The sequence below is a fragment of the Chrysemys picta genome, chromosome 3 (assembly GCF_011386835.1).
Source record: "Chrysemys picta bellii isolate R12L10 chromosome 3, ASM1138683v2, whole genome shotgun sequence".
Classification (NCBI taxonomy): domain Eukaryota; kingdom Metazoa; phylum Chordata; order Testudines; family Emydidae; genus Chrysemys; species Chrysemys picta.
In genome coordinates, this window is record NC_088793.1 from 158,037,654 (window position 1) to 158,050,995 (window position 13,342).

The window sequence follows — 13,342 nt, forward strand, 5'->3', positions numbered from 1 at the left end:
TAACGATCAGTTTCATACAAAATATGGTACTGTATATTTTCATTTAAATCATCCAGTATTGGCCCACCTCAAAGACAGGTTACTGGATTAGATGGTTCAATAGTCTGAACTATTATTTTAATTTCTAAATTAATACTAATTGCTGTATTCTTACCAATTAGTATATAACTATACTACAAAGTACTATATTGTTATATTAATAGAATAGAGAAGAAAATAAAAACAAACCTATATTAATAGAGGAAAACAACAGAGATCTGATGACACCATCCTTCACCCCTTTTCCCTGAGAAAGGTCTGTGTATAAAAGTGTAGAAAATGAAAATTTCTGACAAGTCCCTTTTGACCCAATATAGGGGTGGTGGGCATGTTTGTGTCTTGATTTAGAAAGAGAATAAACTAACCCATAGGAACTAATTTGACACATGAAAGCATAAAGAATGAAGAGTAAAAGAGTGAGTCAGCTTGAAATGTAGGCAAGATTGCATTGTTTGCACTTTCAAAATCATTTTCTTTAGTTCTGGATGTTCTGTGTGGAAGGAACTCTGGTGGAAACCTTTGCTCTGTTGTGTAATTTGCCAGCATTATTGTTCCAGAACTGAAGATTGTCACTGTTCCAACTAATAGCAAAGTTTTAAAACAAAACAGACCTACCTGAGTTCTGCAATGTGAGCTTTGTCCAATGCATCTAGAGCAGCGAGGGCCTTTTCTAAAGCTGGCAATACAGCATTTAGCTCTTCAGTTGCTTGCTATATTGTAAAAAAAAAAAAAAAAAACCCAAACAAACAAAACCCCACAGCCCACAGAAAAAGATTAGAGTTGGCATTTTCTTTTGGCAATATGTACTTGAACAAAACCAGTTTTCTGTACACTGTAACCACCAGTAGGAAAATGTTTGTTTTGCGAGTAAGACACACAAAAAGATGATGTGTGAAGTACTAAGATGCTGTTCATGCATAGTTACTTTTCTAATCAGAATCATGCTTGAAAGAACTAAAACAGAGATCTTTCAGTTTTTATTACTTTAAATTTTATAATATGGTGAAGATTCCTTAAAAAACAATATCTATGCTGAAGGCATATGAAAATTTTTGCACTTTTTGGAACTACTTATTTTTACCCATAGATAGAACTGGATCTTGCAAGGCCGTTAATGCCCAGAGTGTTCTTAATGCTTTGTAAAAATAGGCCCACAGAAACCCAAACCTGTAAGAGACCACAAGAGACTCAGTACCCGAGCGTATTCTTCCACAACTTTTGTTTCCTCAGCCATGATTTCTTCATCCTGTTTAACAAGAGTTCGAACCTGCTCCACTACTAGTGAGTCTCTATGAAGTTTTTCCACGAGTTCTTCTATCTCCTAACAGGAAAAAAAAAAAAAAAAGGTTTTCCTTTACAAAACATTTTGACTACAGAATTTCAAATACAGTTGGTGAGATGACAGAATAGTGAGAAGATTGAAACATTTCAGAAATGCATTGTGTTTTTTCTTTTTCTCATGAGCCAACCAGGAAACTGACTTCTCTTTACTGTGTCTGAATCTCCTGTCAGCCACGGAAGTGTTGAAGGAGAAAGGGTATAATGTAACTCATTGGCAAGGGTGATATAACAAGTAGGTTTTAGGTCCTGAATTTTGTGGAGAAGAGGAGGTGGAATGGGAGGTCACAGAAGATTTTTAAAGCCCCCTACAGAAAGTAATTTGTAATTAAAACATACCTTTGATTTTTGCTCTATCTGAGGGCCCAGGGTAAGCAACTCTTCTTGCATTTCTGCAACCAATGATGTTGCTTCCAGAAGCTTGGTCAGACCATTGTAAAAACAAGCCCTAAAAATAAAAATTAAGTTGCAATATGCATTATCTAGTTTTGTTCTTTTATTTTATTTGTCATTAAAGATAACAGCCCAGTTTCATTCAATGGTCTATGCTAACTTCTGCTCTGGGAAAATCTGACTGAAGGGGTGGAGGGGTAGGCTTTAGCAGTGGAAATCTGCTACAACCTCCCCTCCAATGAAGGGCCCACAAAAGGCCAACACAGCCCAAATATTTGCAGTATGGGCTGGAGAGATTGTCTGGGAAGGGAATCCAGAGTTGAGCTGATTTACCACATCCACTTAGGAATCATATCTGGCAGGGTTATTATGGGGTCCCAACAGTAAAGACGGTGTTGCAGGATAGACACAGGATTGTGGGGGTAATTTTGTTGCCCCAGGGAGAGATTAGCTTGTCCAGGGAAATATAATTTACAACTACTTCCACCTGATTGGGTGCCTCTAGTGTAACAAATGCATTTTAGGTGGTTTTTAATATTTTGAAACATCCTCTAATATATGGACAGTGTGAAGATTAAATAAAATATAAGTTATTATATATTGACTTTGGGATCTTTAGAAATAATTAGGGCATTCAAGCGATTAAAAAAAATAATTGTGATTAATCGTGCGATTAATCGCACTGTTAAATAATAATAGAATACCATTTATATAAATATTTTTGGATATTTTATACATTTTCAAATATATTGATTTCAATTACAACACAGAATACAAAGTGTACAGTGCTCATTTTATATTTATTTTTTATTACAAATATTTGCACTGTAAAAAACAGAAGAAATAGTATTTTTCAATTCACCTAATACAAGTACTGTAGTGCAATCTCTTTATCATGAAAGTTGAACTTACAAATGTAGAGTTATGTACAAAATAATTGCATTAAAAATAAAACAATGTAAAACTTTAGAACCAACAAGTCCACTCAGTCCTAGTTCTTGTTCAGCCAATCGCTCAGACAAACAAGTTTGTTTACATTTGCAGGAGATAATGCTGCCTGCTTCTCGTTTACAATATCACCAGAAAGTGAGAACAGGCGTTTGCATAGCACTGTTGTAGCCGGTGTTGCAAGATATTTACGTCCCAGATACGCTAAAGATTCATAAGTCCCTTCGTCCTTCAACCACCATTCCAGAGGACATACATCCATGCTGGGTTCTGCTCGATAACTTCCAAAACAGTGCAGATCAACGCATGTTCAGTTTCATCATCTGAGTCAGATGTCACCAGAAGAAGGTTCATTTTCTCTTTTGATGGTTCAGGTTCTGTAGTTTCCGCATCGGAGTGTTGCTCTTCTGAAAGCATGCTCCACACCTCATCCCTCTCAGATTTTGGAAGGCACTTCAGATTCTTAAATCATGGGTCTCTGCTGTAGCTATCTTTAGAAATCTCACATTGGCACTTTCTCTGTGTTTTGTCAAATCTGCAGTGAAAGTGTTCTTAAAACGAACAACATGCTGGGTCATCATCTGAGACTGCTGTAATATGAAATATATGGCAGAATGCGGGTAAAATAGAGAGCAGGAGACATACAGTTCTTCCCCCCCCAGGAGTTCAGTCATAAATGTAATTAACGCATTACTGTCCTCTGGAATGGTGGCCAAAGCATGAAGGGACATATGAATGTTTAGCATATCTGGCACAAAAATACCTTGCAATGCCAGCTACAAACGTGCCATGTGAATGTCTGTTCTCGCTTTCTGGTAACACTAAATAAGAAGTGGGCAGCATTATATCTTTTAAATGTAAACAAACTTGTTTGTCTGAGCAATTGGCTGCACAAGAAGTAGAACTGAGTGGACTTGTAGGCTCTGAAGTTTTACATTGTTTTGAGTGCAGTTATGTAACAAAAAAAATCTACATTTGTAAGTTGCACTTTTACGACAAAGAGATTGCACTATACTACTTGTATGAGGTGAATTGAAAAATACTATTGGTTTTATCATTTTTACAGTGCAAATATTTGTAATAAAAATAATATACACTTTGATTTCAATTACAACGCAGAATATAATATATATGAAAATGTAGAAAAATATCCACAATATTTAATAAATTTCAATTGGTATTCTATTGTTTAACAGTGCGATTAAAACTGCAATTAATCGCGATTCATTTTTTTGAGTTAATCGCATGAGTTAACTGTGATTAATTGACAGTCCTAGAAATAATATCAGGTAACTTCACATATAAAATTATGCATGTTAAATGGATAATTGTGCATGCAATCACTCTTACACATCTGTATTCTATTGCACAATATTAGTGCATACATGCTCATAGATTTTACAAGGATATTTTAGGTGTCCAGTTTTGAAAATTTGACCCATTGTGTTTGGTTTTGATATTTTGCTCCTTTGAAGCAGGATATTTTATGTGGCTGTACATTGTAACAGAGCACAATGGGAAAATGTTATTAATTTCTCACCTGTTAAACAGACTTTTCTTTTTTGTGCTCTGTAATATGCTTAAAAAGGTGTCTATGAATTGCAAATAGCTATTAGGAGTGATGTAGTAGTGCCTTTTAGTTTCCTTCAAATATTTCTCCATTGTTGTAGATGCACTTTTGTGGATTTCAACACATACCTGGGCAACCATGTTTGTTAAGTTCTGGAAGACAACATGATTTTAAATAAATATGAAAAAATAAAATCTTCATATGTTTGAAGTTATAGTATTCATTTTTGTTTATATTTTGGTTCACGTAACATTGTTAAATACACAGGAAATAATAAATTAATAAAATGATGCTTATTAATATTAATTAATTAATACTTATTATATTAGTATTAGTTGTAATAATAAAACAAAGTAATCAAATAATGTTTCATATACTGGCATGCAAAGTTAATAGAAAATTAAAATTATGTACCTGTAACCAGAATTCTTTGAGATGGACTTTGGATATCCCCACTGAGGGGATGTCCTAGCTGATACAACTTAGGCAATGAAACCTTCTTGTACAGTGTCTCTTAGAGTGATCATGTGTTCTTCCTACCCCTCTCCTCTGTTCCTGGATATTCTGAGGGTGAAGCTATAAAAGGGAGCATGACATCCTCTACCACCTCAACTCTTTCCACCACTTCCCCAGAGCCAAGTTTTTATTAGGACTCCAAAGAAGATAGGAAGGTGGGCAGGGAATGTGAATATGCAGAGTCTACCTCAAGGAACTCGAGTTACAGGTTACTAAACTTCATTCCTTCTTGGACAGTCCTCTGAATACTCCTACTCACAGGATAATTTGGCAAGCAATACCCCATGAATGGATCGTGGGACTTGGCGTCCTAACTGAATAGAGAATGAAGTTGTGCCCTACCAAACTAAGTGTCTGATCTACACAGTAGATTTAGGGAATAGTGTTTTGTAAATGTATATATAGAGCTCCCTGTACCAGCCTTTCGGATCTCAGCAATTGGAACATTTCTAAGACATGCCATAGCAGTAGCCATTGCTCTGGTCCTAACCCCAGCAATGGTCTGTTCAGCAGTCATCCGTACCTCTCATGGCTCATGTAATATGGACAGCAGTACGGTCACAGACTCTGACAATGACAGTGAAAAAGATGCCAGTGTTTGGAACGTGGGTGTTTCCAAGTGGTCTTACATTCATCGCTTAGTCAGATCAATCATGAACATGCAGCTTGCACCACAACACCATACACAACCAAAAGGAATGTGAAAGAGATTTAACATCAAGGCACTTCCAAAACAAACTAGTTGCGAGACTCTTCAGCAACACCTCATTGAGATGCTCTCTGACTTTCCTGACAACATCTATGACATCTAAACACATTGGGAGGAATACAAGACCATTATTCACAAGGCACGTGCTGAATCAATTGGATAGTGCACTCACTGCCATAAGGATTGGTTTGATGAGGACAACAAGGAAATCATAGCACTTATTCACTAGAAGAGAAGCACATTTTGCACTTGGCAAAATGAACCCTCTAATCAGCAAATACCAGAGACTTATCATTGGCTTAAAGCTGTGTTCAAAGGAAGCTGCGTGACATCAAGAATCAGTGGTGACAAGCAAAGGCCATGGAGATGCAGAGTTTCGCTGATCAGCATGACATGAGAGCTTTTTTCAAGCAACAAAAGCCATGTACATTCAAATGGCACAATCCCTCTGCGATCCCAGGACAACTCCATCCTTCTTAAGGACAATGGCCTTCAAGCAATGTTGGAAGGAACATTTCGAGACTCTATTGAACCGTGAATCTGAAGTCTCAGCTGCCACCATTGAGTCCATTCCTCAGCATCCAATAATAGAACCTCTTGCTACTCCCCGCCATCTTCTGAGGAAGTTTGGCAAGCCATCACTCAGACAAGAAACAACAAGGCACCAGGCCCAAATGGCATCCCTGGGAGGTTTTCAAAGGTGGTAGAATAGCATTTGTGCAAAAACTGCATCAACTTTTTGTTAGAATTTGGATTAATGAGGAAATTCCATCCGACCTAAAGAATGACCATATTGTGACAATTTTTAAGAAAGGGGACAAGTCAATGTGCGGGAGTTACCGAGGTATTGCCTTCCTCTCTATTTCTGTCCTTGCTTGATTTAGTCATGGGTATTTTTAGTAAAAGTCATGGACAAGTCACAGGCAATAAACAAAAATTCACGGCCTGTGACCTGTCCGTGACCTGTACCATATATACCCCTGCCTAAATCTTAGCTGGGGTGCCGCTGCTCTGGGAGAGTGGGCCAGGGGACAGCTGCTCAGGAGGGAGCCCGGGGGGCGTCCCCGGGGCCAGCAGCACCAGCTGCCGGGGACTGCTGAGCAGTGGCTGTTCTGGCTGCCCCCAGTGCTACCTCCCCCATTGCTCCGGCTGCCCCTGGAACTGCTGCTCAGGCAGTCCCCAGGGCCAGCTGCACCTGCCGCTGTTCAGGCGGTCCTCAGGGCCAGCTGCCCGGGGACACACGAGCAGCATCCGGTGCGGATGGCCCTGGGGCAACTCTGGCAGCGCCTGTTGCAGCTGGCTGCAGAGCTGCTCCAGCTGTGGCCGGTGTGGCTGGCCCTGGGGCCAGCTGCGTGGGTGGCCCTGGGGCCAGCCACACTGGCTGCTGCAGAAGTCATGGAAGTAGCGGAAAGTCACGGAATCCATGACATTCACATCCTCCGTGACAGACACAGAGCCTTATTTATGGCATTTATTGACCTAAAACCTTTGATTTCATCAATCATGAAGCATTATGGAAGATGCTGTTTAGGTTCAGTTGTCCACTGAAGTTCATTTATGTTCTCAGGCTACTTCATGATGCGATGACCCCCACTGTCCTCTGTAATGGGTTGGAGACGGACCCGTTCACCATCTGTACTGGTGTTAAGCAGAGCTGTGTTATTGTCAAAACAATTTTTTCCATCTATTTTACTGTAATCTTGATTCTCATTCATGATCGCCTTTCTTCTGGAATTGGGATTGAGTATCGCATGGACAGTCAGCTCTTCAATCAATGATGTCTTCATTCTAAAACTAAAGTAATCAGGACAACTGTGCTATCTTTGCTCAGACTGAGGTTGACTTGCAATCCGTCCTAGATCTCTTCTCAGGAGCCTATCATAGCTTGGGAATTTCCTTCAAGAATGGGAAGACGAAAGTGCTCCCCCAGCCTGCCCCCACACTAGTTGCCCCCATTCTCCCACAAATTGTCACCAGTGGTGAACCCCTGGAAAGCTGAGCATTTCCTTACCTTGGTAGCCACCTCTCCCAGACAGCCAATCTCAATGTAGAGATTGAACATAGCATCCATTGTGCCAATGTGTCCTTTGGAAAGTTACTCCATTGTGTCTTTACTGACAGAGATCTGCAGATGGAAACTAAGATCCTGGTCTACAATACCGTAGTCATCCCTACAATTCTTTATGGGTGCGATACATGAGTGACAAACCGAGGCCTTCTTAAGCATCTGGAGTGGTACCAACAGTGCTGCCTTAGGAAGATTCTCCATATCAGATGGGAAGACCATCACACCAATGCCAGCATTCTCTCTGCAGCTAACATCACCATGTTGAGGTGAAGATTAGGAATAGGGCTCCATGTCTGTCATGGAAGTCACAGATTCTGTAACTTTCTGTGACCTCCCTGACTTCTGCAGCTGCCAGTGTGGAGGACCCCAGGGCTGCCCAAGCAGCTGGCCCTGGCACCAGCTGGTCAGGTGGCCCTGCTGGAAAGGCCCTGGGGCCAGCTGCACTGGCCGCTGCTCAGGTGACCCCAGGCACCTGGCCCCGGGGAGCGCCTGAGCAGCGACCGGTGCAGCTGGCCCTAGGGACTGCCTGAGCAGTGGCCCCGTGGGCATCCAGGGCAGCGGCAGGTGAGCGGCCCCTGGCAGTAGTCCCAGGGGTGGGCGGAGCAGCGGGGGGTGGATGGCCCTGGGGGCATGCCTCCTCCCTGAGCAGCGACCCCCCCAGCTAAGATTTAGTTAGTGGTATTTATAGTACAAGTCATGCACAGGTCAGAGGCTGTGAATTTTTGTTAATTGCCCATGATTTGTCCATGACTTTTACTAAAAATACCCATGACTAAATCATAGCCTTAATTATGAAACATCAGCTTAACTGGGCTGGTCATTGTGTGTGGATGGCTGATACTTGTCTTCTGAAGTAAGTCTTCTTTTCTCAACTTAGTGATGGTAAGAGGATCTGTGGGGGACAGAGGAAAAGCTACAAGAACACCCTGAAAGTATATTTTAAGAAGGGAGGCATTCCACCAATTGGGAAGAGCTGGCTGGCAATAGACTGCAATGTTGTTGCATCATACATCAAGCCTCAGCCTGTTTTGAAGAGAATTGCCTTGCTCAAGTGGCTGAGAAACGGCAGAGGAAGAAGGAAAGGGTACAGCATTCTGGCCAGAAGTTGTGCTCTTTTCAAGCAACCACCTGTCACATATGTGAAAAAAACACACAAAAAGCACAAATTGGACTCCTTAGCTATCGTAAGTTTCATCAAGGACTTTTCCCCTGGCAGACATCATCCTCGTATCAAGGGATAGCCTGACGACGGCCTAACCCCATCTGGGGAGGAATGGATGCTATCTTTAACATTTTTCCATACACTATCTAACCCAGGGCTTTGAAGCGGAGCCCGGAGCTGAAGTGGAGCAATTCAAAAATTTGATTGCTCCAAATCCCTGGTCTAACCTATCTAGATAATGATTGTGAAGAGGTAATATGACCTTTAGGGTTGTCAGAACATGAAATAAAGAGATTGGGAGACTTACAAAATTACTTAGCCCTATTAAGATACTATGGTAAGCTAAAGCAGGGGTTCTCAACCTTTTTCTTTCTGAGGCCCCCACAACATGCTATAAAAACTCCATGGCCCACCTGCGGCACAACTGGTTTCCTGCATGTAAAAGACAGGGCCGGCATTAGGAGGTAGCAAGCAGGGCAATAGCCTGGGGCCTCACGCCAGAGGGGCCCTCCATGAAGCTGAACTGCTCAGGCTTCAGCTTCAGCCCCGGGTGGTGGGGCTCAAGGCCTTGGACTTCAGCCCCATGTGGTGGGGCTTCAGTTTTCTGACCTTGGCCCAACAAGTCTAATGCTGGCCCTGCTTGGTGGACCCCCTGAAACCTGCTCACGGCCCCTCAGGGGGCCCCGGACTCCTGGTTGAGAACCCACTGAGCTAAAACACTCTTAGTGTTTAAAGTATACATCTTTGAGTCTTATTTAAGCATGAAGTCTAGGGAAGTGTGACACAGAGGCCCATAGGTGTCAACTGGCAAAGGGTTCACTGTTCTTTAAGAGCAATTCCTACCTCAGTCCTGACAAACTCACTACACTAAATACACTGCTTTTATGGTACTTATCCATAAAGGGAAACAGGTGAGGTTTCTACCAAATACTTGTAACTTATTGATACTCCTAATCATTTTGAGATGTGCATATAGATAATATTTAAGGAATAATGTATCTATATATTGAAAATTTAGCCTCTATGGCCTTGGAGTGAAAGTGAGTCACCGAGGACTAATATGTCTCTGTGATGGCCCATTCAAGTGGGAGGGAGCTGTAACTCCTCCCTGGCTAGCTGATTATGTAATTATTACTCAATTGTCTATTTTTGCACCAACCCAATTCGTGTCATCTGAGATCTCTATCAGAGATTTTTTTATGATTTCTTCCAGGTCATCGATATAAGTATTAAACAGTGTAGGGCAAAGAATAGACCCTTGAAGGACCCCTGGAACTACACCACCTACTCAAAGATGATTCCTCATTTACAATTAATTTTTTCCCCAAATACAGAACAGAACTATTTATTGAATACTCCTACCTTTTTGCATTATTATTGATCATTCTATCATTTCCATCTAGTAATGGACCAATACCATTCTCAGGATTCTTTTTGTTCCTAATATATTAAAAACCTCCTCCTATCTTTAACTTTACTGGCAATAGATTTCTCCTTGTGTCCCACTGCTTCTCTTTTTATAGGCTTGCCTCCGGAATGTTTGGGAAAGTGGAGGAGAGGGGGTTGGAGGAGAACTTGAGCATTCTAAGGATATAACTATACTGCAATCTGAGGTGTTACTGCAGCATGGAAAGACATACCATGTACTGTGATATAGTAGTGTAGATGGGGCAGCATGGGCTTCAAAGTGTGGTAGCCATATGATACAAACCCAGGGTCCCCAGTGTGTTTGTACAGCTTGCACTGATGCCTGTGCCACTGCATCTACACTGATACTTTTAGTCAGGATAGTGTGGGCAAAGCCAGAGCAGGTTTATCCATGCTGCTCTCACACTTTGGATTGCAGTGCAGACATACCCTCTGGGGCACTGCTATAAGAAGGTTCCACCATTTACACTGCACCAGTTGACATGTCCCATGAGTGGGAATATGAAAAGGATACCTAAATAAGAATTTCAGCTCTTGTTGCCAAGTGAAAACCTGTACAGTTTTATTACAAATGAGGACACTGAAGAATACAAAGGGTCAAATTCTGTCTTCAGTTATAATTAAGGCTGCGATTTAGACATGGAGGTCACGGAAGTCACAGAATCCGTGACTTCCAAAGACCTTTGTGACTTCAGCCAGCACCGGATGAGAGCTGTAGGGTTCCCAGGGGGGGACCCCTGCCACTCTCTACCGCCCCAGATGGCAGGGGTGATCCCCGCTGCTCCCTACTGCCCCGGGTGGCAGGGGGGACCCTCGCTGCTCCTGGCTGTCAGGGGGGACCCTCGCTGCTCCCGACCACCATGGGAGGCAGGGGGGACCCCCACAGCTCAGAGCCGCCAGCAGAGGGGGACTGAAGAGCTGCAAGCCCCTATGGGTGGTAGGGGCCCCTGGAGCTCCCAGCCTACCCCGGCTCCCCATTTTGTCATGGATATTTTAAGTAAAAGTCCGGGACAGGTCATAGGCTTCCATGAATTTTTCATTATTGTCTATGACCTGTCCATGACTTTTACTAAAAATATCCGTGACAAAATCTTAGCCTTAGTTATAACGGTAAAAATGAAGCCAATAGATTTGCACCAATGTAAGTGAGGGAAGACTCTGACCCATCATGTTTGACAATTAGGCCCTGGAAAAATACGTAAACATATACATCGAGAATGGCAAAATTTTCCTACTTACTGTTTTTGCAAAAAATGAAAACTCACTTCACATCAATTGTAGCTTCATTAAATTTTCCTTTAATGAAAAGCAGTTTTCTATAGCAAAACAGCTTTTGTAAAATTCACCATAAGCCAAGCCAAAAATTGTACATCACCATGGAAGTGGGAAAAATAATTGTACTCATTTTTGCAATGTAGTAATAATTTTATTTTATACCATCCTGACAACTGTTTTTTCTACTGCTCCCTGTTCTTGCACCTCAGCATGTAGGTCTCATTTTATATCAAATTGGTGTCTTAACAATGTTCTGACATACATTCTATGGGCCTGATTCTTTTCTCAGTTATACTGGTTTTACACCAGTTTAGCCCTATTGGCTTCAATGAAATTATTCCTGATTTGTACTCATGTAATAAGTGCAAAAATCAGGTCCAGACCTACATTATCATTTAAATCTCTGCTGAATTTGGCTCTGCAATTTCCACATTGTCTGAATCTGGTATCAAATGCACAATAAATGAAAAAGTGTTAACTACGGTTAAAAAAAAAGGTAAGTTCTATTATTACGCTACCTCACTGTCATCACAAATGTCTTCATGGCTAAAGTAGCTTTTTGCAACATGCAGGAGAGCTTCTTCAGGCCAGTTGTTGTACCAGTCAATGGTAGAGCAATTAACAATGGAAGGATATATCCGACAAAGTTGACGGAAGTTAAGTCCTGCAGGACTTGTCGTCAAAACAATATGAAGCTTGCTATGTACTCTCTGAAATAAAGGTTTAATTTTGGCGGGGGGAATTACAGTTACACATCTCTTTTTCCAAACCTGTTTGCTGGCTGGAATTATTTTATTAAAAATATTATGTTAAGATTACTACTTTTTACTAATGTAATGCTCTCTTTTTTAAGTGACAACAATATGGTACTAATATATGATCAACAATGTAAAAATTTACCTAATCATTTTTAAGTCACGCATTTAAGACACAGTACAAAATATTAAAATACCTAAAAGAAAAGGCAGACAGTGCAAATACTTAGTGAATTTGCTAGCTCATAATATCCTTAATCTTGCAGTCCCTACATATGCTTAATTCTTAGAGTAAATGTGAGTTACACATTCATATGGACTGTAGAATCAGACCCCAGTTGTGATGGAAATTTGTTGACATACTGTGACACCCAGTACTCCATGTTCACCCCGTTAATATGGTTATGATATATTTTGTACAAAGTATGCCTTGTGATGTATCATTTGAAAACTTAGAATATGCTGAATATCACTGTCCTGTTAAGATGTGTGTAACAACACTGTGTGTAAAGCTGTGAGATTTTACTGTATGATTGTTACTGGAATATTTTGTAATTATGGGTAACTTCCACAAACCAATTTCTCAAAGACACACTGGCATGCCAGCATAGTGCTAAAGCGCCATTACTTACTTAATTGGCTATTCACCAGCAGGGCGGGAAGGTATAAACAAAGAATTTACATTTCCTTCCAGAAACTTTTCAAACCTCACATACACAGGAGACTGTTTGTCTGTACCCCAGTGGGACTAATCCTCAAAGAGGGGAGTGGGATATAAGAATGGGAGACAGTGACCTCCACCTTACCACTTCCCGTCCATCTCTATTGATGGCAACTACATTGCTTGAAAGACAAAAGAAGCATCATTGAACTGGGGGACTGGTCCTGGCCTGGCGGTTTTCACTGGTGTAAGCTTTTGTTGAGAAAAACTTCTTTTTGCTTTTAAACCTATTACCCTTGATAAAGTTTAGGTATTAGTTTGTGTGTTTATCCTTTTATTTCTTTTTAACTAATTCTGATTTTTAAGCCTTATCACTTAAAAACCATCTTTCTCTGTTAATACACTTGTTTTGGCTGAAGTGCTTGAGAATCTCTACTTAGGTCAACAAGCCTGGTGCATAAACATTACCTAGTGTTCGAA

At 41.1% G+C, this 13,342-nt stretch overlaps 1 protein-coding gene across 1 annotated transcript in view; it reads right to left on the reverse strand.

Annotated features, from left to right (window-relative positions):
- Positions 1–13,342, reverse strand: part of DNAH14 (dynein axonemal heavy chain 14) — a 530,612-nt gene that overhangs the window by 117,638 nt on the left and 399,632 nt on the right. Inside the window, 5 exon segments of the mRNA XM_065589985.1 lie at positions 655–749; positions 1,235–1,360; positions 1,717–1,825; positions 4,259–4,440; positions 11,965–12,156. Coding sequence (XP_065446057.1) covers positions 655–749; positions 1,235–1,360; positions 1,717–1,825; positions 4,259–4,440; positions 11,965–12,156 — 704 coding nt within the window.